Here is a 23,205-nt window from a genome sequence, read left to right on the forward strand (position 1 = left end):
AAATAATTTGATCAATTGATTTTATTTTTCCAGGCATTTCACCCAGAAATAAGAAATTGTATCAATAACTAGGTATCAAAAAAGTAGTCAATTAAAATAAATTAATAAATAATAAATCAAGTTTAAGTAGTAAAAGTAAATGGATAAATATAAATAACTATTTTTGCAAGTATTTTACAATTAAGAAGCAATTGCCTCTTGTATAGATCATTTATTAATAGACTATTAATATTGGATACCCTATTCTCACAAATTCCTACATTTCGTTTGACGGGAAACTCATAGAAATTTTGTTAAATTTTAAATGATTGAAAATATGCACATCTCAATCAAGAAAATATTTTAATCAACCAATCAACTTTTTTGATGATTCAATCTGTGTTTTAGCACTTTGCCACATCAAAAACCTCATAAATAATTTTAACTAATCACCTATATTAATTGATGGGTTTCTAAGTCGCTAACTGTGTTAGACGAGTGTTGGTAGCCAATCCGCCAATCAATCACAATCACAGCCATGGACCACACTAACATGAATTAGGTTTGGGAGGAACAAAACTTGTCGACAAACTATTTCTTTACATTTTTTTCCATGTAGCTGAAGATTTATGTCTATAACTTGCCATGAAGGGAAAAGGTGAGGACAAATAGGCCTCTTTGGGCATCCCCTTCAACTACCACATTTAAGATAATAAAAGGAGCAAATGACCAACAAAAAACCAGGAGCAACCATCCAGCGAACACACCCCATTAGATACAAGTATAAGTTTTATTTTCTTAACTGGACATAAACCTCAAACCTAAGGGTGAAGCACAATTCAAACCAGGGATTAGAAATTGAAATTTTATTACTCAAATCTTATAAAACACCTTTTTTATAAGTAAATGCAATTATATTAATTATGGTCGAGATGACCAACAAAACAAGATACAAAAACACCCAAGGAAGAAAAATCCACACCCCATGCTACACTCATTCCAATCAGCACACCAACTCCCATCTTCACATGAAATCGTCAAAGACACCAGTAAAATGAAAAGCCTTTAATAAACACTACAATATTTTCAACCGAAGACACCTTTCCTTTGAATACACGACAATTTCTCTCTTTCCAAAGAGCCCAGCATATGGCAAAAGGAGTGAGAGACCATAAAGTCCGCATTGCCAGCAAAAAGGTGAACCCCATGCTCATCCAAGATTAAAACAGCCCTTTGGCTGACTTGGGGAAGCAAGACGAGACACCAAAAAATGACCAAAAAGCACATCCAAACCACCTGAGCCAGGCACAATGCAGCAACAAATGACTGACTGTCTCCCCATATCTCTTACACATGCCGCAAAAGTTCGGTAAACAAAACCCCCTACGAATTAGGCCATCCAACATGAGAAACCTATCGAGTGAAGCCATCCAAATAAAGAATGACACTATCGACGGAATCTTCGGCCCCCAAGTGGCTACCACTGGGAAAGCCTTGTAAAAAGACCTCATTGAAAACAAATCATCCTCGGCCGTTTTTCCACACCCACCAATCACTCTAGTCAAGATACAAAGAAGTTCCTGCCAAGAGGTTAGTTGAAAAGGCCAACTCCTCCACCTCCCAATCATTAAAATCCTTTCTGGAACCATAATCCCACCCCACCACACCTTCCAACACCACCAGGAATCTAGAGATAGGGAATCCTTTCTTCGTAGACAATCCGAACAAACAAGGAAATTGATCCTTTAAAGGGCAATCCCCACATAACAGATTATCCCAAAATTAAACTCTACTATCAACCTTGCATCGAATTCTTACACCCATATGCACCCCTCTTTAAGTTACTTTCCCAACCAAACTACCTCTACCTGAACTTTTTCATCACCAACCAATGTTTTCAAACGTTGACATTGAAGCAAGGGTTTTGGCCAGCTCGTGCCTCGAGGTTTAAGCCACAAAACATAAAGCGAAAGCCTCAGATGCATGATAATTTAAAATAACTAATATTAAAAAACGAAAAAATTAAGATAACCATGGGATATTTCTCATTTTCAAATCCACACAACCAAATTTCAAGTTTTAATCCATTATATTAAATAATGATATTGTTGAATAACTCTTATTTTATTATTTTTATAGATCTTTTGTCCTTTTTAGTCTTTTCACTTATTAGACCATGTAATCAACTTAAAGCCTAATTAGGATTTAGTAATTAATCACTTTTTACTGTTCTCTTATTTTCAACTTGGTATCAGAGCCTACCTTCTCCAGAGCCTTCTAGTGGGTCTCTGCCTATTTGTTAGCGACATAAGTGTGATCATTGTGGAAAGTTGAGTCACGTGAGGGCTTGTTGTTATGAAGTTCATGGTCGTCCTAATCAGCAACGTCAACAGCCTCAATGATTTTCAGCTCATGCAGTCTCTCAGCCGACTACTGATTCAACACCTCATTCAGTTACCATCTCCTCCTCAGATTCAGTATTTCTATCCCAGGCTGAGCTTGACAAGTTCAAGAAATTCTTCAATCAGACGGAGACTTCATTTCAGCCGGTCTTTACTTTTACTCACTCATGTACCTTTGCATCTGCACACAGTGTTTCCACTGCTGAAAAATCTACAAGGCTTATTTTAGGAAAATAAGATATTCTTCTTGATTATTCTTGATCACTCTTGACTTTCTAGAACATTCTTGTAACCTTCAACAATAGGATAATTTTCTAGAATATTCTTGTAATCCTCCACAATAGGATAGTTTTCTAGAATATTCTTGTAATAGGATAGTTGGTATAGTTTTCTAGAATATTCTTGTAACCCTTTACAATAGGATAGTTTTCTAGAATATTCTTGTAATAGGATAGTTGGTCTATAAATACCCTATTAGGGCATTTGTAATGGATATAAAAAGAATTCTCAATAAATTCAGTTTCCTATATGGTATCAGAGCCTTAAGTTCATATCCTAGGAATCGATTTTTTTTTCTTTTTTTGCCATCTTGTTCGTTGTTCATCTGTTTTTACCCTCCCTTTATTTTTCCCTTGTGATCTTTGCTAAATTCACGATGTCAGAAGAGTCAGGAGCCACCAATCAGTCTGTGATGGTAACACTTCATGGGAGACCACAAAACTTTTCTGGTAGAAATGGGGGAGGATCAAGAAACTAGCAACAAAAGTTACATGCTAATCTGGCACAAACCGGTAGTGATGGCTCGGGTGCTCAAGAGAATTCTAATAGTAAGGAGATCAACAAAGAAGACATTGAATGACTAAGATCACTTCTCAACTCCTTGGAGAAACTATCGGGTATGTGTTCATTTGCACATTCAGGTATGGTTTCTTCTTTTCATGCCTTTAGTGTCTCGGATAGTAACTATTTCGACTCTTGGATCATTGATTCAGGAGTAACTGACCATATAACTCATTGCTCCTTTATATTCTCCACATATAGTCCATGTTCTAGTAACAGAAAAATTACATTGGCCGATGGGTCACTTGCTACTGTAGCAGGTCAAGGAGATATCCACATAAGTCCTTCATTAATTTTGAAAAATGTTTTGCACGTTCCAAAACTTACAATAAATCTAGTCTCTATCCAAAATCTTACAAAGGATTTGAATTGTAGCTTGACCTTTTCATCCACCTCTTGTATTTTTCAAGACCGAGCTACGGGGATGACGATTGGGCATGCTACGGAAAGTAGTGGCCTCTATTACCTTGATGTGCAGAATAAAAATAAGAGTTGTAGGATTGACAATCCATCTTCCTTGTTGTCAGATACAAGATCTCCAATAAAAGACTAGATTTGACTTTATCACCTTCAGTTTGGACATCCTTCCTTTAGGACTTTGAGTGTCATGTTTCCTTCCTTATTTAAGAATATTGATATTCGTGAATTTCATTGTGACATTTGTGAGTTTGCCAAACACAAACGAGTTTCTTTTCCTTTGAGTAATAAAAAATCCTCATTTTCCTTTCAATAAATCCATAGTGACATTTGAGGACCGTAAAAAATTTCAAATATTTCAGGGGCTAAATGGTTTGTCACGTTTATTGACGACTGTACTCGTGTCACATGGGTTTTTTTGCTAAAACAAAAATCTGATGTTTGCACGGTTCTCCCTATCTTTCATGACATGGTCAAAAATGAGTTTGGGGTTAAAATATAAAAAAATAAGATCTGACAATGCAAGAGAATATTTTAATCAAGTATTATCTCCATATTTTCAAAAAGAGGGGATAATACATGAATCCTCTTGCATAGATACACCCCAGCAAAATGGAGTGGCAGAAAGGAAGAATGGCCATCTCTTGTCAACAACTCGTGCATTGTTATTCCAACAGAATGTCCCCAAATACTTATAGGGTGAAGCAGTTCTCACATCAGCCCACTTAATAAATCGTACTCCATCTCGAGTTCTTGATTTTAAAAGTCCCTGGGAGGTTTTTTCCAAATTTTTTTCTGATTTTGCTTCTCACAATCAATTGTCACCTCGAGTTTTTGGATGTGTCTCGTTTGTTCATATTCATTCTCATGGTCGTAGTAAACTTGATCCTCGAGCTCTTAGGTGTGTCTTCATAGGGTATTCCTCAACTCAAAAGGGTTATAAATGTTATCATCCACCATCTCGCAAAATCTTTGTGTCCGCCGATGTAACTTTTGTTGACAGTGAAAGTTTTTTCCAACCTTCTCTTCAGGGGGAGACACTTACTAGTGAAGATAAGGACCAAGGGGATTATGGCTTTCTAATGGACCTTCCTGCTCAAGCTAGCCAACCACCAACCCAAAACACTCCATTTCCCTTGCCTGAAACTGAACCACCAAAACAACTTGAACAAGAAGAAGTTGAGCCATCAAAACAACCCGAAGCTGGATGTTACTAGATGTAGCATAAAATAAAAAAATATCTCCCAAGTCACCTCAAACTGATGGCTTACATCAGTATCATCATTGTTACAAATTATTACATATGGTCTTACATGTAAGACTTAGTTGTCATGTGTCCAACCCACCTACCATACATCTAATCACACTTGTCACTCAAAAATTGAACCCTCTCATTTCTATCCACCTCACCATAGCTGCCACGTCAGATTTTCACTCAAAGACAACGTGTCTTTAGCTAAGAGACAAGTGTCTAGTTAACCCCCACGCATTACCCCTAATTAGAACTTAACTTGACCATAGTTGTTTTAAACTTTAACCAACCCTTAACTATGGTGAAATTCTAACTAATCTTAGTTAACTAACTTGACCCCATTTAGTTTATCTCCACCCATGATTAAATCTCAGCCTAATCTACATGATCCTATGCAAGCATTTTTTTTCAACTTGACCCCTTCTACTTAGTCCATATGGCTCCATATTGCTACCTCAATTCATAGTTCTCTCCATTACATAAAAATTAGGTAAATCTCTCTGTCTCTACTCTTTCATGCATTCTCAATTGCTTAAGCATCTTTAGAGGCCTCTCATCCACCTCAATTACCTCCACAAATCTTCATTACTCAAGTTTATATGACTCTTTTAAATCTCTTCTCTCAATACTATTAAAAAGTTTTAAAGGATTCTTGAAGAAAATAACCAACAACCTTCTTATGTTACCTAGTTAAGTATTTGAAAAGAAGTCTTCATTTAATACTTATTAAGGTAAGTGGTTTCCCACTACTACATATTCTTCTATCTTTTGCATTTTCTTTTAGCCAATTCTTATTCATACACCATTTTTGCTTATTAGATTCTCCCTTCACTTAGAAACTACAACATCAACTCTTCTAGGAGAGTCCACCTTCAAACATTCTTGAAGAACACATACAACCTTAGGTAAGATCTATTATTAAAGGAAACTTTAGCTAGAATATAAACTACAGACATTCATACTTGATGAAGTGTTTTTGTATTTCAACCCCAAAAGAACTCAAGGTGGCAGAGCCGGAGCACGGAACCGAGATCAAGGAATGGGGTTTTTGTGAGTTACGCTTATAGTTTGAGAAAGTATGTACCTTCTCACCCTAGGTAGGCCACCCGGCATGTTTCTAAAATACTTCTATTGCTAAATTTAAAACTAATAGTTTTCAAAATCTATTTCATTTAACTTATTTGACATAGGAAGGAAAGAAAGTGTGTTTTATATTTCACTTGCCATATTTAGAATGATTTTCTTGACTTAATTATACACGACTTGGTTATTTGATATGAATCATTATAGAAGAAAGTTTCATCCTAAAATGTTTATATACTTCTAAATTATGGACTGTTTTCACCATCTTGTTCGACACTAAGAACATAACTATTTGAACAAAGAACATCACTATAAATCTTACAACCTACCTCTCATAATTGTTATGTAATATTTCTGTTTTATAACATAGAAAACTCTTATGTTACTCATGTAATATTTCTATTTTATAATATGGAAGTATATCATTGTTATCATGAAATGTTAATATGAAGTGTGTATGTTTTATTATTCATAAAGGTCTCAATATTTCTATTTTGCTATATAAATATACATCATTTTACCATGAAATGCTTATGTTTTATTATCTAGAAAGGTCTCAAATAACTGTTTTACATCATACAAATATCTCATTTTTATTAAGAAAATTTATGTTTTGTAACATTGATTTATAATCTAGAACCATCTTATCCCCAAGAAAGGTTTTATTTTGTAAATCGTAGTAATGTCTCCTGTTTACCATAAGAAATTTATAATTTATAACTTAAAAGCCTCTTATGTTTACTATAAAATATCTTGTTTAGTAACGTAAGAATATCTCATTTTCATATCAAATGTTTCTGTCTTGAAAACAAATAAACCTCTTCTACTTTCAAAATTATCTATATATGGATGACTATTGTGAAGTGTACTTGTCACATGGATACCCAGTGGTATAGTTTAGGAGTGATAATGTGGACGAGCAATCTTGGATATGGATAATACATTATTTATGATTATGGATAGGATATTCAGTGAGTGCATCGAGATGAAACACAACATTGGAATTGATGGGCAATTCCTGGGTATCCATGGAACTAATTGTAATGTTTTGTTTCTGTGTTTTGATTTTCTTTTTAACAAACCGGAATTAAAAAAATTATTATACCGTTGATTTAACATCTCACTGATTTCTTCGGGATTTCTTGCAAATAAAACACATACTTATATTATTTTAGTATAATTGGTGAGCCGAAAAGAACCGTGAAACTACCTTGCAAGTAATTTCTTGGCTCTTCCAGAAACGAGGAATTACCTAAGATGTCAATAGATTTGACTTGCTCCCTAGTGGTATGGGACACTGTGGAGACAACCACTCCCAACGAAGTCTGGGAAGAACTGGTTATATCTTTTCCATAAACCTTGATTTTGGTTGTAAAGAGGTTGAGGTCAGTAGCTAGAGAGATTTGAGATTGCACGTCCACCTGATAGGCATTAGACGCAAGGTTTACACCTGGTTTAGACATAGATCCATCCTAGACTGTAGTCGTTGAATGGTTGATTGCCATTAGGTTTAGTTGGGTCATTGACCCTATTGTCAATGGCAAGCTAGGTTGGAAAAGATGGCATATTGCGAACGACCCCACGCTCTCCATGGGAGCCAACGGCTACCACACCAAATCGGAAACTCAGGACAGGTGAAGACGCCCGGCTTGTGTTAAAGGCCAACGATGTTAGGATCCCTCATCGATAAATTAACGGGACCCCGATTCCGTTCTATGCCTGTAAATAGTAGAACTCTTCACAACTGGTAGGTCGATTTTGATCGGAAGATCAGTCGTAAGCTTGGACCCACTAGAGATACCCCTCACATCATGTATTGTAATGTAATACTGTATGCATATTTATTATGTCATTATATAACTATAACTGAACTAAAATTAATTGATTATCATTGCAATGCTTTAGATATGTGACTATCATGAGATTTACTTGGTTTCTTCTATTAGTAGATGCATTTAAACACAGTTAGATATAATTCTCGATTTATGCATCATGGTTTTCATAAATAAAATTCATTTTACACCGTATTTTAAGGACACAAAACTTAGAAACTACATTGTTTTCTCACCCCTAGGTGACTAGTTTAGGGTTGGTCGATAAGTGCTAGGCAACTTTGTCGTTCATACCATTTTTTCCACCTTTCAGGTTTCCCTATAGAGGACACCTACTTGGCGGAGGAGTACGTTGAGGAGGAGCCGTACTGGAAACCAGAGCTAGAGTCGTACCATGAGCCAGACCCTGATTTAGAGGTCGTGCCTTGAGGAGCCATCGGTTTGCCGCTACTATTATCTGCTTTCCCCGACAGTAGGTCTTTTGCTAGATGTTGAGATGTCTTTTGTTTATTTATGTATATTGTCCTTTAGGACATACTTGGTTTCTTACTTTTGTTATACCCTATGTACTACTCTTTTGTTATCGCTATGATATGTTATTTCACTGAACATCAATATATGATAGTATCAGCTATGCTTTAGATAAAATTCTGGTATTACAAATTATTAGCTTGTAGAATAATTAATTTTTTCTATTGGTAAGTCAATTGAAATTTCTTTGGGAAGAAAGTTCTTTGAGTTACTTCAACCCTTGACCCATACCTTGAGAATCACATGAGTCCTAGGGAGTGGTATCTAGACCAATAAGCTTTAGGTGTTAGCGGATCTCTCCCTCACATAGTATTGAAGTTTATGCTCAAGTTTCAGGTTTGGGACGGGGTCAAGTATCCTCTAATCATGTTGCCCAGTCGACGAATAGTCGAATTTGGGGCGTGACATTTTCTCCACTCCTAACAGCCAAATAAGTGTCAAGGGAGAAAAAGATTGAGTTAAGTTATAAAATAGGTAGGACTCAGCCAAGTAAAGGGTAACATGCCAGAAACGTTGAAGCTTGAGTTCATTAAATTCTAAATCTACAATACTCTGTGTTACAGACTTGATCGTTAAGGCCTGCTTTGGATTATATTTTTTATGCCCTAAAAAAAGGAATCTCTGCATGAAGGTGTTGGTGAAGGCAGTTCATACCCAAATAGCATCATCTAGTAAAGCCTCATTTTTTCACCAACAATATTGTGTTATTGGTAAAGTGGGCCATTCTGTTTTAGGGGAAAATATTTGTGGATCCTAGTTAATGCACTTTGTTGGGGTATTCAATGATTGTCGTTAGTTAATGCCTAAGATTTGAAAAGTTAAATAACCACATTTTTTAATAATGGCGATCCATTTAAGAGAAGTACAAGAAACTAAAATGGAAGACTTAAATACCAATTGGGAAAATGCTATTTATGGAGACTAATGCTTCTTGATTAAAAATATAAATCTTTTCAAACTATAAAAACAATACACTTTCTTATCAATCAAATATAAAAATGCAAAAGAAAACCCTATAATAAGAGCCAATACTAGAGCCAATACTAGATCATATATTGATTTCCTATAGCACATTAAAAAGTGAAACACAAAAAAAAAATTACAAGAGAGCGTAAGTCTTACATCAAAACCAATCACGCAAAAATTGGATTTTAATAGTTGAGTTGCCATGCCAAATCCCATCGCACCAAGGCCAATGAAACCAATTCGTTTGACAAACTTTGAAGCAGCAATAATTTCATGCCCTAATTTCTCGGGATTGTAGCTTTCTTTATTACTTGCATCTATAATACTCATCCCAAGTACTGTTTCCAAAATCTGAGAAAGAATAGCATAACATAAGAACATGGAGAGTAGATGTATGAAGCATATCTTTAAAGATAGGCATGAAAACCTACTAACAAAATCTTCTATAAGAGAAAACTAAAATAACCTTGATTATTGTAGCTTTGTCATCTCCATCTCTACTTGAGCATCCTGGAAATAGAATGTAGACGGGTGAGAGAAAATCAAATTGATTCCAAGTTTAACAATTTCCCTGCAAACTCCAACTTGGGATGCACATATCGAAAGGGTTGGAAAAAGGTAAGAGCCCCTGAAGTCTAGATTCCTTTGCAAAGGTGGCAAGTCAACTTTAATAAAGAGCACTCTCTCCAGTAACCCTATTTATTTTTTTCTCTTTTACCAATCCCTAAGTCAATTGAGAAGCTAATGGATAGCTTAGTTCGTGACTCTTATGAAATATGAAGAAAGAATTCCCAAATTCTACTTAGTAAATTAAAAGAAACTTTGTTCACCTAAAAAAGGGAGGATAGTCCAGTTTATGTAATCTAAGGTCTATGAAATGTGCTTTGTTCGACAAATGATTGTGGAGATTTTGAATAAACCTGAGTAGCCCATAGTGGAATATATTCCAAGAAAAATACAATGTTATTATTATCATGAGGAGAATAATTTCTTATGGGAGAGGAGTGTACAGGGTATCCAAAATGTTCACATTTGAGTTCAGGAAGGATTCTCATAATAGGTGAAGGCAACAAGGTTCGCATCGGGGAAAGTAGCGATTTCTTTGTTTATTGTTTTTATCTATTTTATATGTGTAATACCCTGAAATTTTTATTACAAATCTTGAGGAATAAATTTTATGAATGTGATGGGATAGTTTGTGAGTCAATCAGGTATTATTTGTAGGTTTAAAACTATTGAGAAACATAGTTTTACGTGAGTTTGATTTGATGATTTAAGTTAGTTGATCCAAAATGATATTTTAGAATAATATTTATGAATATAAAGAACTAATTCATATTCATTTCTGTAAACCTATTAAGAAAAGGCGACTTTTAAAGTTGTTTGTCTCTTGACTTTTAATTTAGGTGTTGATCACGTTAGGAAGTGAAAGAGAATAAAAAGATGGACTAGTTGACTAAAGATTCAAGACGTCGAGTTCAAAAGCGAAGAATTGAATTTGAAGAGTTAGGGAACTTCCAATTTCTTAATTGTAGTCGTAGATTTGTTTTTAAAAAAAATTATTTTTGTTTCAAAGTAATGATTATTTAAAAATTTATGTTCAATGAATGTATTTTGGCAAAAATTCATGCATGTTACTTTAGAATTTGGATCTATCGATATTATATTTATGTTATAGGAGATTTTGTTTGTTGACTTCAATATGCATCAAAAAGTTTTAATTTTAAAAGGTGTTCTTTAAATTTCATTTGGAAAAAAAAAAAGATTTTTGAAAGAAATTTTATTGTGATGTTAAGAATGGTTTTATTAATTTTGTAAAAGAATTTCAAGGTTTAGATTGGTGGGAAAAAATGATTTTTTAAAAGATATCTTGGTTGTATGTTATTGTACTTGTTAGTGTGCATGGTGTATGAATACTCAGGTATATTAAATTAGCTCTCGTGATCGTGAGGTATGCTTTATATTCCTAGATTTAGCTCGCGTAGCGAGGTGTGCTTTATTTTTCTAAATAAAGCTCGCACGATCGCGAGGTGTTATTTATTTTCCCAGTTTTAGCTCGCGTGATCGCGAGGTGGATGTTGTGACGATATAATATTTCACAGAAAGACTGGGTATTCATACTCATACTAAGTGTTACTTTTCAATTTAATTTATGTTCTAAAAGAAAAAAAATATAGTATCATATTTTTTTAAAAGAAAAAGACGTTTAATGTTTTGAAAACAAAATGAATAATTATACTTAAATATATTTTAGTGATCTATTAAAGGGCTATAAATAATAGTTGGTCGGAACTTTAGCGACACACTGCTAGGATATATATTGAGATGTATGATCTCCCTAGTAGTATGTGATGCTTTGGAGATCAACACCACTCTCCATATCCAAGAAATTCTCTTCTACCTTTACTAGAGAATAAGGTGTAAATGTAGTGTCTGTACAAGACTAAAGTTATTTGAGGTTCGCACACACGCCCGATGGGTAAAGACGAAGCTGACAAGCCAATGATCATTAGCAATCTTGAGTAATCGAACAGATTTGACCCACGTTATAGAGGGATGTTTCACTGTTGCCCTAATCAAATGGCCAACTTGAGCCGGATAAATAGCTACCTACTAATGGTTTGTCTTGCTGGCCACAAAATCAGGAACTAACGATGGGATTCCACACCAGTGAAGTATTGGAGCATATACGTATCTTAATTGAGATGTTCACATCAATCATGATCATCAACCTCTATTCTAATACACATCATTGATTGTATATTATGCGGAGATAATTTATGGATGTTTACATTTACAGTATTTCAGTTATTTCAGTATGTTAATTCGATTTTTTTTTCATAGTGGATATTATTTGAAATAAAACTTGCATATTTTTAAAATTGCTTTTAATATGATAAATCTACATATTTGGACTATGATTTTGAAATATACGTTTTCTGCTGGGTAACTCCCCTGTTACTCACCCTACCAATCATCTCAGTTTCAAGAAGTTCTAGTGACGATGATCAACTTTATAATTGTTGCAGTTTCGAGATCAGTAGGTCTGTGTGTTGTGATCATCAATAGATAGTAGGTCAATTTATGTTGAGAGAACAAGTTAGTATATTCTTGGCAGTAGGTGCCATTATTTATTTCTGTTAAATATAAATGAAGGGAGTTGTGAGTTAGGATTGTTGCTTTTGATTATGTATCGTATTTAGTTTTGTTTCCTCTGCAATATATGATATCATTGTCTGAAATTGTTGAGTTATATGTGTTTATAACTAAAGTGGCGGAAGCGTGTGAATCAATAGATTTGATAGGTTGTGTTTAATGAAACACTCAAAATCAATTTGAATTAATAGATTCAATTAATAAACAAGCAATAGCTTGAAAGAAAATAAAGCATAAAACTAAAAAGTAATTAAAAGAGAAAAAATAATTGTATTGATTAATTGATTATTGATTTTCAGATTTGGAGCTCCTTTTATAGATAACTTCATCATAACAACTTAGAATTCTACTAAAATACCAAAAATTAACATTCTTAACCTATCTATAACATAGTACTAATTTTCTAATCCTATTAGAACTCAAATTAGAGACTTCTAAGCACTTTTAATTATAGCCTAAATAATAAAAACGAATTTCAAACAAATTAGAAACTAACAAAGAATTGTACTCCTAACATAACTATGAAATAAAAATCCTACTAGAACTAGAAGTAGAAATAGAACCTAATAGAATTAGAAAACTACTTAAGAGTTGTAGATATCCTACATCAAACCCCCTTTCTTTGAAAAAACTAGTCCTCAAGTTTTTCTTGAAGGCCTTTTTTTTCTTGTTTTTCATTCATGTCTTGCTCTAATCCATTTCTAGTGATATCTGTTCTTTAGAATTTGTTTAAAGAATTTAATTGACAATAGCATATCATCAGGTAAATTCTTCACATAAACATTATCATTTATCTGGTTAAGTTTTCTTTAACTTGGTCTTCTTGTAAATTTTGGCGAAAAAACGATATTTACTAAGATAAACCATGATCAAGTCTCCTTTTTCGTACCACTTGAATCTTCTATTGACACCGATTTTGTACTTATTAGTAGAAGTTTCAAGGTTCTTTTTCAATTGTTCCATCAATATGTCATATTCTTTCAAATTCATCCCATAACGAGGCAGATTTGGGAAACTTGCACCTGGCACCAAATTGGTGTGGTGTTGTATATTCCTCATAGGAGAATGAATGATGGAAGAACATGAGAAAATTCATCAAGGATGGGCTGCACTTGATGAAAAACTTGAGTAGGAGGGTCTCGGTTGGAAGGTTATACTACCATCGGGAACACTTAACTTGTTTCTTTTAAGTCCTCGTTGATGTTGGTAGAAACAAAGCATATTCCATTCTCCTTAGTTGGTTGGGTAGCCTTGGGCTTTGAATGGAAAGGGTGTAAAATCACTTTAATACCATTATGCATGAAAGAATAGGTGTTGGCTTTGCCTCGGTGGGTGACATCATTATCATGAAGTCAATGCCTTCCCAAGAGGATATAACATGCTCTCATTGGGATGATGTCACAAATAACTTTATCCTTATATTGCCCAATACTAAAAGAAAGAGAGTATTGCCTTGTCACATTTTTCTTGCATTCATCGTCCACCAAACCTATAGAATAAAGTGTAGGGTGTTGCGTAGTGGGTAGCTTCAGTACATCGACCATATGGCTTGAAATTATACTTTCCGAACTTCTACTATCTATAATTAATTAGCACAACTTACCTTGTACTTTGCATGTAGTCCGAAAAAGACTATGTCTAGTTGAAGAATTAACATGTTGTACTGGCAATAAGTTGCAGATAATACAATTGAGATGTTCACCTTCTTCAAACTTCTCGAATTGGACTTCCAAATCAGTTTTAGTGATGAATTCTCTTTCGCCAGCCATGAATGTGGATCACAGCAAAAGCTCTGATACCACTTGACATAGCGGAAACATGTGAATCAATAGATTTGATAGGTTGTATTCAATGGAACACTCAAAATCAATTTGAATCAATAGATTCAATTGATAAACAAGCAATAGCTTGAAAGAAAATAAAGCATAAAGTTAAAAAGTAATTATTAAAAGGGAAAAGATAATTGAATTGATTGATTGATTATTGAAGATGGGTTCAAGGAGTTTTGAACCTAGGTTACGGGATCAACTCTCTACATGACTTACCAACTTAGCTAAGTTTGCACCTTAAAATCTGTTGACCTCCTCATTCATTGCAACTTGGCATAAAGTTCAGACCCATTTTTCTGCCTTCATGGTATTAATTGGATCCTTCCTCAATCTGATTTATTTACTTCCCATTTGACACACCATGGCCTTTAACTATAGGGAGAATGATACCATTTTCACTTTGTTGGGGTCTTTGGAAGGAGAGGAACACGAGGAAATATGATGGGTTGGGACATGTGGTTCATGAAGTCATTTTGTGAAAGCTTTCATCTTCTTTCAGTGTGAACTCTTCAAAGAATTTCAGGTAGTGTCCTACGAGAACTTTACATTCAAGTGCGAGCTTTTGTCTCGAGGAGAACGTGTATCTTTTTTTCTTTTTTTCTTTTCTTCTTTTCCCTTTTTTTCCTTTAGCAGTCTATGCTGTGTTTTCTTAGGTAGGTCTTCTAAACCACCTCTCTATATTCGCTTTATAAAATCTTATATTCCTTCCAAATAAGAAAAAAAAAAAGAAAATGAAATGTATGAAACGATTAAGATTGGTACCATAGAGAAGTTGTTGATGAGCCACCGCCAAAAGTGGAAGAGGAAAGGTGAGCGATTTGGCTTTGTCCAAAGCAAACCTCTTAAATTCAAAACAAACCATATATTAGTAAAAGCATTAGTAAAGGTAATAAACATGGCAATAAAAGCTAAGTCGAGAAGGTGTGAAGCAAAGAAAACAAATTCTATTGTTTGCTACTGTCTTAAAACAAAATGGTATCATTTGTTACTATTTACCACTATTTGTTACTGTTAATCAGAAAACTTTAAAAAACAGAAAATATATGGTTTGATAACACTATTAATTTAATTTCATAGTATACTATCAAAGAGGTGTATTAGAAAGAAAAAGTTACAATAAACAAACACGTACATGGAGAAATATTACGAGATATAAATACCATGGGACTTACAAAGCTCCAACACAAACAACAGTGATTGCTTGCCAGATAAATTTCCTGATAAATGAGGGGAAAAAAATATCTCCAAAGATTTCTTGGTTGGTTTAATTATTTATCTGATTACTACCAAAATTTGGCTAAAATATAAATGTTTCAAACCAATAAACTAAAGAAAAAAGTATCACAAAATGGGCAGATGAGATGACTAAAGCAATCAAAAGGATAAAAAAAAGGTATTAAAAAAAATGCAACCCTTTTGGCTATTCTTGGTCCTGTCTTGTTAAAAATTGTAGAAACAGATTACATGAAATTGCCTACAGCTGATCCTAAAACTAATGGGTACCTTGGGCGATAAATAATCATGGTTTAAAATGTCATTTCATTTCAATGTTCTGGTTTTCCCAAGAATCAAGACGATACCAAAAATGGGATATTTCCAAAACATTCTGATACATTCATATAACGTTTAAAAATGTCATTCAAAGGAGATCAAGGTAAAGGGGTAAATATTTACCAAAACAAGAAGGGGCTTGTCTAAATCACCCTTTAAAGTGAGTCTTTCAAAGGAGACCGGATCGAGGGGTATGTCATCAGTTAGAAAACACAGGCTATCTCAAATATTTTCAAAATATGGAAGGGCTTACCTAAATCACTCTTTTAAGAGCTGAGACTAGACACTCTCTGAGTGGAGTAGGGAAGAGAAAGGGGGTGAGAAAGAAGAAGAAGAGGAACTCACCTCTTAGTGCAACACGGGGAACAATTCAACTCCGGTGAGTCCAGGTCTCTCTGTCTCTCATTTGGAATTTGGATCTCTCTCACTCTCAGATCAAATTGAAACATTCAATTCCAAGCTTGTATCATCTGGAAATGTTCAAGACCAGATACATCTCAGCCAATACATTCCGAGAGGATACAAGATTTTGAACTTTGAAACCAATTACTTCGTTTTCCTTCTAGAGCTTAAATGTTTATCAAGCTAATTAATCTGCAACTGAGAAGGAAATGCAAGTTATCATTGAAGCCATCTAAAATTTCAGGTTGACATCCTAAATCAAAGGTTTACTATAAGAATCCATTGTAAGTTCTAGTGTTCTACTGAAGAAGTTCCTAATTAAGGAATTCTTACAAGGATCTCCTCAATTGCAACTACAAAACTAATCATTTGTGAGACTTCCTAATTAAGGAATTCTTACAAGGGTCATCTCCTCAATTGCTACTACCATGGAACCACCCACTACTCAATATGCTCTTACTTTTTCCGAATAGAAAATCTCTGTCAAGGCTTGAAGTCACTACAATAAGTAAAAATGTCAAGTTTCATCAGAAGTCAGTATAGGATAGAATCTACGTGGTTCGTTATCTTAGTAACAACAAAATTGTAAGTCTATCAACCTTATTGTGCCCATATAGGGAAACCATATTACAGTACCATGTCAGCATTGTTGCCTTGTATTGCTTTGTTTGTTATTTTTATTATTGCCTTTGTGTGCTCCCGCATCTTTTGCCTTTCCTCTACCCATTGATTTAAGAAGTGAGACCAACATTATTGTTTCCATAGAAGCCAAACGTATAATTATGTTACTTAGAATTTTGGGGTGCTGGTCAGTCCAATTTCTATCGTTCTCATCTAAGTAGACGTTGAAGTCTTTGTACTTTTTTATAAAGTAACTTTGGTGGAAGGAGATAGAGCTTAAAGGATGTAATAACTTCTAAAGATCAAAAGGAAGAATCTTAGTCTAGGATTAGCCTTACTGAGATCATAAATTCTTTTAAAGTATGTTTTACTCTATCGGATCAACTTTCAGAATGGAAACTTCCAACTCTTAGATCTGAATATGAAATAGTAACATTTGATTTTAAAACCAGATACTATAAAAGAAAAGGTAAAAAAACTAGTTTCATATACAACGATAATGAATAAAAAATAAATGTCCTAGTGTGTAAAACTAACCCCAAGGGGTTGGCCTAGTGGCAAGCCGAATCTTGATAAGCTCCTCAACAAAGGTAGGTCAAGTGTTCGAAACCCCACGAAGCAATTAATGAATTCCTTGGGGCCACCCTCCAAGGTTCAGTTGACCCTCGATTCAACCAGTTGCACATAGGACTTTCTGAGGGGGGGGGGGGGGGGGGGGGGGGGGGGTGTGTGTGTGTGACCATGGGATTAGTCTCACCCGAAGGATGGGGTTACCAACGATAACGGCATAACAGCATACATGATCATGAAGAGGGGACTAGTACACTGTTGCAATAATGATCATTGATGACCAAAACCTCGCAATAATCTCCCAGTTTATAAAGAAGAGCAAAACCAAGAACAGAGAGATGAAGACCTACTGTAAAAAGAAGCCAAAGGAGAAAGACTAGACAAGTCAAGCCTTGGAACTATATGGTATATGATCTAGATAATTGAATATTTGGACTTTTTTTTTTTTTTTTTTTTTGGGAGAGTAATCGGGGGTTTAGGCAGACCCCCTGACCAGAATAAATAGATAAAGGAAAAAAAGTTACACTCTCACATAGGGGGTCCCAGAGGCATCCTCCCTTACAATGGAATTCATCTCAGACGGAAGATCAGAAGCGAAAATGATTCTAGTGTATTGAGTAGTTAACAATGAAGCAAGTTTGTCCGCAAGCCTATTTGCTTCTCTAAAAGAATATTCGGACTTGCTGTAAGATAAATGTATATAACATCTATAGCATTGGCTTTCTCTTCTTTTTAGTTTTCATTTTTTTTCCTTTTTTGGATTTTTCTTTCTATTGTCTTCGTTGAATTCCTTTCCTTTAGGTACAGATTTATCTTTTTATTTATACAATAAGATATCCGTTAGAAAAACAGTGTGCAAAACAAATGGTCCACAAACCATTAACTGAACTCAAATGCAAAAGTAACATAACAAAAATAGATTCAATGATTAGAAAAAGAAAAGAAGAAAATAAAAACCTTGAGAAAGTGGTGCAAGATCTTACCAGATTTTGGACGAAAGTATCGAGGGAATCATTTTTGGTATCACCCCTTAATATTTGGGGAACGCGATTCTTGAAAACCCTATATATATTGCCAAGATGGAAAGTTTTTATTATATCAAATCCAATAAAGAATGATAAATGGAAGAGAAATAGTTATTTATCCAAAGAAAGATTACATTTAATGTGTTGAGAAAGAGCTTAAAGTGAAAGAGCACAAATGTTGGCATGCAAATAGCCTAACAGCTTGACTGGTACCAGAAATCTTCTTTTGGAAAGGGACTGTTGTTTTCCATGCATGAACATCTGAAGATAGAAGCATATATTGATGCAAACTAGGTAGGGTCCATTACTGACTGTAAGTCAATTTCGGGCTATTATACATGTAGATCAAGAGTTTGATGAGAAGAATAGAAGAGAAGAGGTGATTGGAGAAAACGTGGGAGGAGTAGAAATTGACTCCAATCTTAGCCGCACAATCGATCATATATCATAACCAAACGACAAAAGTGAAAAAAAAAAATTTAAACAATACTACCCCTACTAATAATAATTTATTACTCCTGACAGTACGCTAGTCGGGGGGTGATCTTGTAATGTGGGGGAATAAAAAGCAATCATTAGTTGCTCGTTCAAGTTTATAGGCAGAGGATCATGCTATGACGCTTGGTGTATGTAAGTTATTATGCCTTAAACTATTGCTATTAAAGCTGGGATTTGATACGCAGGACCCTATGAGTCTGTATTGTTGCAATAGATCTATGATTAGCATTACTCATAATCGTGTTCAAACAATTGAACTAAGCATATTGAAGTTGATACACCTAATTTATGAGAAAGTCAGAGATGGATAGATTTCCATACCGTATGTTACTATAGAACTTTAACTGATTGATATCTTGACGAAGGGTGTTAGTAAGTCTCCATTGTTTCAAATTGTGTCCAAGTTGAGCATGACTGATAACTTTGCTCCAACTTGAGGGAGAGCATTGTGAGGGTTTATGTGTTATATGTTGTGGGCCGTTCATGACTTCATGTAATTAGGTCCTCTTGGCTTTATTTTTTTATTATTAGTGCATAAGTGTCATTTTACATTTTTTAGGTATAGGAAATGGAGGGGATGTGTGAACCATTAACGCACAATCCCTATTCCTCTTTTCTTTCTTTCTACTTCTTCCAAACCCTGAAACATAGGTTTCTATTTCACAACTCTGGGTTCGTAATGATAGTAGGTATGTGCATTTTTTCCATTTTCTCAATTTATTTGACATAATTTTAGTTGTTGAAGTATTATTGAACAACTTAATTAGTCAGGACAATCTCATGCTTACCATGCATTTCAATGGTGGATAAATGAAAAAGCATTCGTAGTAAGAGTTGACCTTAAAATCATATGATTAAAGTTCATATCCTTATCCATTAGCCCAGAAGTATTTGGTAACTTATCCAAAGAGCACTCATTATTTCTTTTCCTTTTTTAGGGGACATTTAATCTCTTTAAACATCTTTCTGCAAGTTTATTCACACATCAAATGCAATATTTTAGCTTTGTCTGGAAATGTTTTAGATTGCCTCACCGTTTTTCATTATCTCATGAATGATTCACTTTCCCTGAGGTTTCCTGACCAAGAAATCTTTGAGAACAAACTTTAAAACTATACAATAACAACACCAGTGAGGACAAGAACTTCTTGCAAATCAAAGGAACTAAAAGGCGAGAGGAGACCAAAACACAGATGGAAATAGTAAGAAAAGACATGAATACATGTGCCTTAAGTAAAGATAGGGTTGAAAGGAGAAATGATACATGGATATGGATGCGAGTATACCATCCGATACATCCATAACGTACTTTAATTTTACCTTTCTAACGTAAGTGCCACTTCTTTGTATTTCTTTATGTTAAACGTGATGAAAGATCTAATGTTGAAAAGTTGTAGTAAGATTTGTTACAACATACAAGTGACATACTTTTGTTGACAAAACAAAGGAAAAAACTGTTAGGGGTTAAAGAATAACAATATGTAGTTATATAGAGATAAGTGTCAAAAGAGGAAAAAGAAATATACAACTGAATAATAATTTCTATAAACTACTTCCTATGCTGTATAATGTTTTCAGACTCATGGAAGTAAAAAATGTATGCTGAAACAACCCCATTGACCATCAAGAATTCAACAAACAAGAATCATGAACTTGTAAATCTAATGCAATACCATGAACTTCCAGCAGCGTTGGAAATTATGTCATAAATTATCCACGGATGAATCCCAGCAATGGCACCAAGAAAAATAGCCTCCACTGAAGCAACAAGGTGAATGCCCTCAAGCAGCTCATTCACCATTTTAATTTTGCTGTAAGACAAACAGAAATAGAGTGAGTAACAGAGATCTTCAATGTCATACTTTTCAGGGAACTACATGCACTATGACTTCAACACTTCAGCTAAATTATGACAGCTGCTATTGGCACCCCAACTTTTACTTATTACACCCAATTTCAATAATTATTTATCACAACTCAATTAAAGGTTAAAACACACCTTTCAAACATTACAAAGGTTTTGGCTCAAATTATAATATCAACATTATAACACTCATTCAAACAATTTCAGTAGTTGTTTACAATTATGAGTAGGCTCATATAAAATCTTAAACCCAAAAAATAGAAATCTAGAAAAAAAATGAAAGATATTCTATTGGCACCCCAACTTTTACTTATTGCCAACCATTTACTTATTTTCTTTATTTTTAATTGGGGTGTAACAAGCAAAAGTTGGGGTGCGAATAGCAGCTCTCTAAAATATTCAAGAAAAATAACCAGAATATGACTACGACAGTATTTTTTTTAATCAGCACTTCTCAATTGCTAAACAGGAAGCTTTTAAGGAACTCATGAAAGCGTCCGCCCCAGAAATACAGTTCATGCCAGATTTTACAATGATGAACCTGGTTTTAAATCTCATCCGAGACTCAGATGACTCGCCCAAGTCATCTCAGTATCGTCCATGAACAAGACGGATAGACATGACGTCTCACATGTGCAATATCTCGTGAGACAGACGAGATGACTCAGATGACATTTTGAAAATCTCGGCCAAGTCAGTAAAACTCATCCGAATCAACTGGGATTTTGGGCATTTTAATTAAAATAATTGTTTTTTTTAATTTAAATATTTATTATCTAAATAAAACATGATTCTATTACCAAACATCTTCTAATCTACCTTATTTTCTAAAAAAAAGTTATAATTAATTTCATATAAATATTTATGAATGAATAATTGTAAAACAACTTAAATGGCTTATCTTGCCTCAGACGAGCTCGTCCGAGACAACTTGGTCTTGTCCATGAATGAGACGAGATGTGAAACTGAGCTTTGAAACCATGATGATGAAGAGATGTGAGAACAACAAGAAAGCCTACCTTCCAACACCCAGTTCACCCTCAAAAGTGTAAAGCTTTTCACACATTGCTGTTGCAGAACACAGTAGTTAGATTGGAAAGGGCATATGGAAGTTCGAAAGGTATCAACTCTAATATAAGTTTAGTTTTTCACAAGAGCACTAGTAAGCATGGATTCTACCAGAGAGAACCGGCTTTGCCTTTGCAATTGCATCCGAACGTCCAGAGGAAGTAATCTAGAAATGAATAAAGAGAATCAGCATCCAAACTTGATAATAATTATCGATAAAGAAACGGACCTCTCCGTACACCAGTATAAGAAAATTAAAGTAATATATTAGATAGAAATTAATGAAACCATTAGTTTTTCTCGTGAAGCCTCGGAGGTTCCTTTAGATACATGTGCATCCACTAGAAAAGCCGTCTCACCAGCCCCTGTGAAACAAGAAACATCTCAGTTTTCAAAGGATTCACACGTAAGTGAAGGATTATATATAGCTAAAAATTCATACTGAACAATACTTAAAATAGTGTACTCATAAAAGATAACATCATTCAAGTTGAACTATCTAACTTGACATTTCCACAAAATGTCCAATTATCTAACATTAACATAGTTCCTTCGGGATTCCAAAATTTCATTAAAATTTGCACTGATTCTGATCTGCATGTTAGGGCTGTGAGTTCTGGGTTGTGCTGCCACTGTTTCCGGTCTGCATGATAGCCCTAGGGTCTGCGATAGGGCTGTTGGGCTGCTGGCTGGGCTGTGCAGCCACTATTTCAGATCTGTATGATAGCCCTAGGGTATGAAATAGGGCTGGGCTGTGTTGCTGTTTCTCATCTGTGCGATAGGGCTGCTGGCTGAGCTATGCAGCCCTCACTGCGGCTTTCCTTCTTAACTATGTTCCAAGTCGCACCTTAGGAGGACAGGTGCCTCTTCATGTTCTTCGCCCTAATAGCACCCTCTTTCTCATTACACCCAGAGTCTTTGGGTGCATTTGTTTTGTCCAGGACAGGACCCGTCATCATATGAAATTAGATGACAAAACCATTCGATGCATTTTCTTGAATTGCTCCTCTATGTCAAAGTGGTATCGATGTTATGATCTCGTTTCTCATTGTATCATACATTCTTTTGGTGTGACTCTTTTTTATAATGTTTCCTACTTTAGTGTCACATCTTTGTAGAACTCTTCTTCAATTCCTTCTCCTATAGTGTTGCCTTCTCCGGTCTTCTCTTCATCTTCACCAATACTTCAGATTTACTCTCGTTGCCTTCGTCCTATTCCAGCCTTGCCAAACTCCTCCTTAGATTCAGGTATATTCTCTCATATCCCTACTCTTAATCCTTTCTGTTTCTGACTCTGACTTACCTATTGTACTTCTCAA

At 34.8% G+C, this 23,205-nt stretch overlaps 1 protein-coding gene across 1 annotated transcript in view; it reads right to left on the reverse strand.

Annotated features, from left to right (window-relative positions):
- Positions 1-23,205, reverse strand: part of LOC147394171 (uncharacterized) — a 62,925-nt gene that overhangs the window by 33,980 nt on the left and 5,740 nt on the right. The window contains exons 5-12 of the mRNA XM_086453411.1: positions 22,175-22,251; positions 21,998-22,052; positions 21,838-21,886; positions 20,628-20,765; positions 18,415-18,493; positions 15,050-15,128; positions 9,769-9,812; positions 9,459-9,653 (exon numbers count right to left, since the gene is read on the reverse strand). Of these exons, the coding sequence (XP_086309537.1) occupies positions 9,459-9,653; positions 9,769-9,812; positions 15,050-15,128; positions 18,415-18,493; positions 20,628-20,765; positions 21,838-21,886; positions 21,998-22,052; positions 22,175-22,251 (716 nt within the window). The remainder of the gene's footprint in view (positions 1-9,458; positions 9,654-9,768; positions 9,813-15,049; positions 15,129-18,414; positions 18,494-20,627; positions 20,766-21,837; positions 21,887-21,997; positions 22,053-22,174; positions 22,252-23,205) is intronic.

The sequence above is a fragment of the Akebia trifoliata genome, chromosome 9 (assembly GCF_017979445.1).
Source record: "Akebia trifoliata isolate Shusen 1 chromosome 9, ASM1797944v1, whole genome shotgun sequence".
NCBI lineage: Eukaryota > Viridiplantae > Streptophyta > Magnoliopsida > Ranunculales > Lardizabalaceae > Akebia > Akebia trifoliata.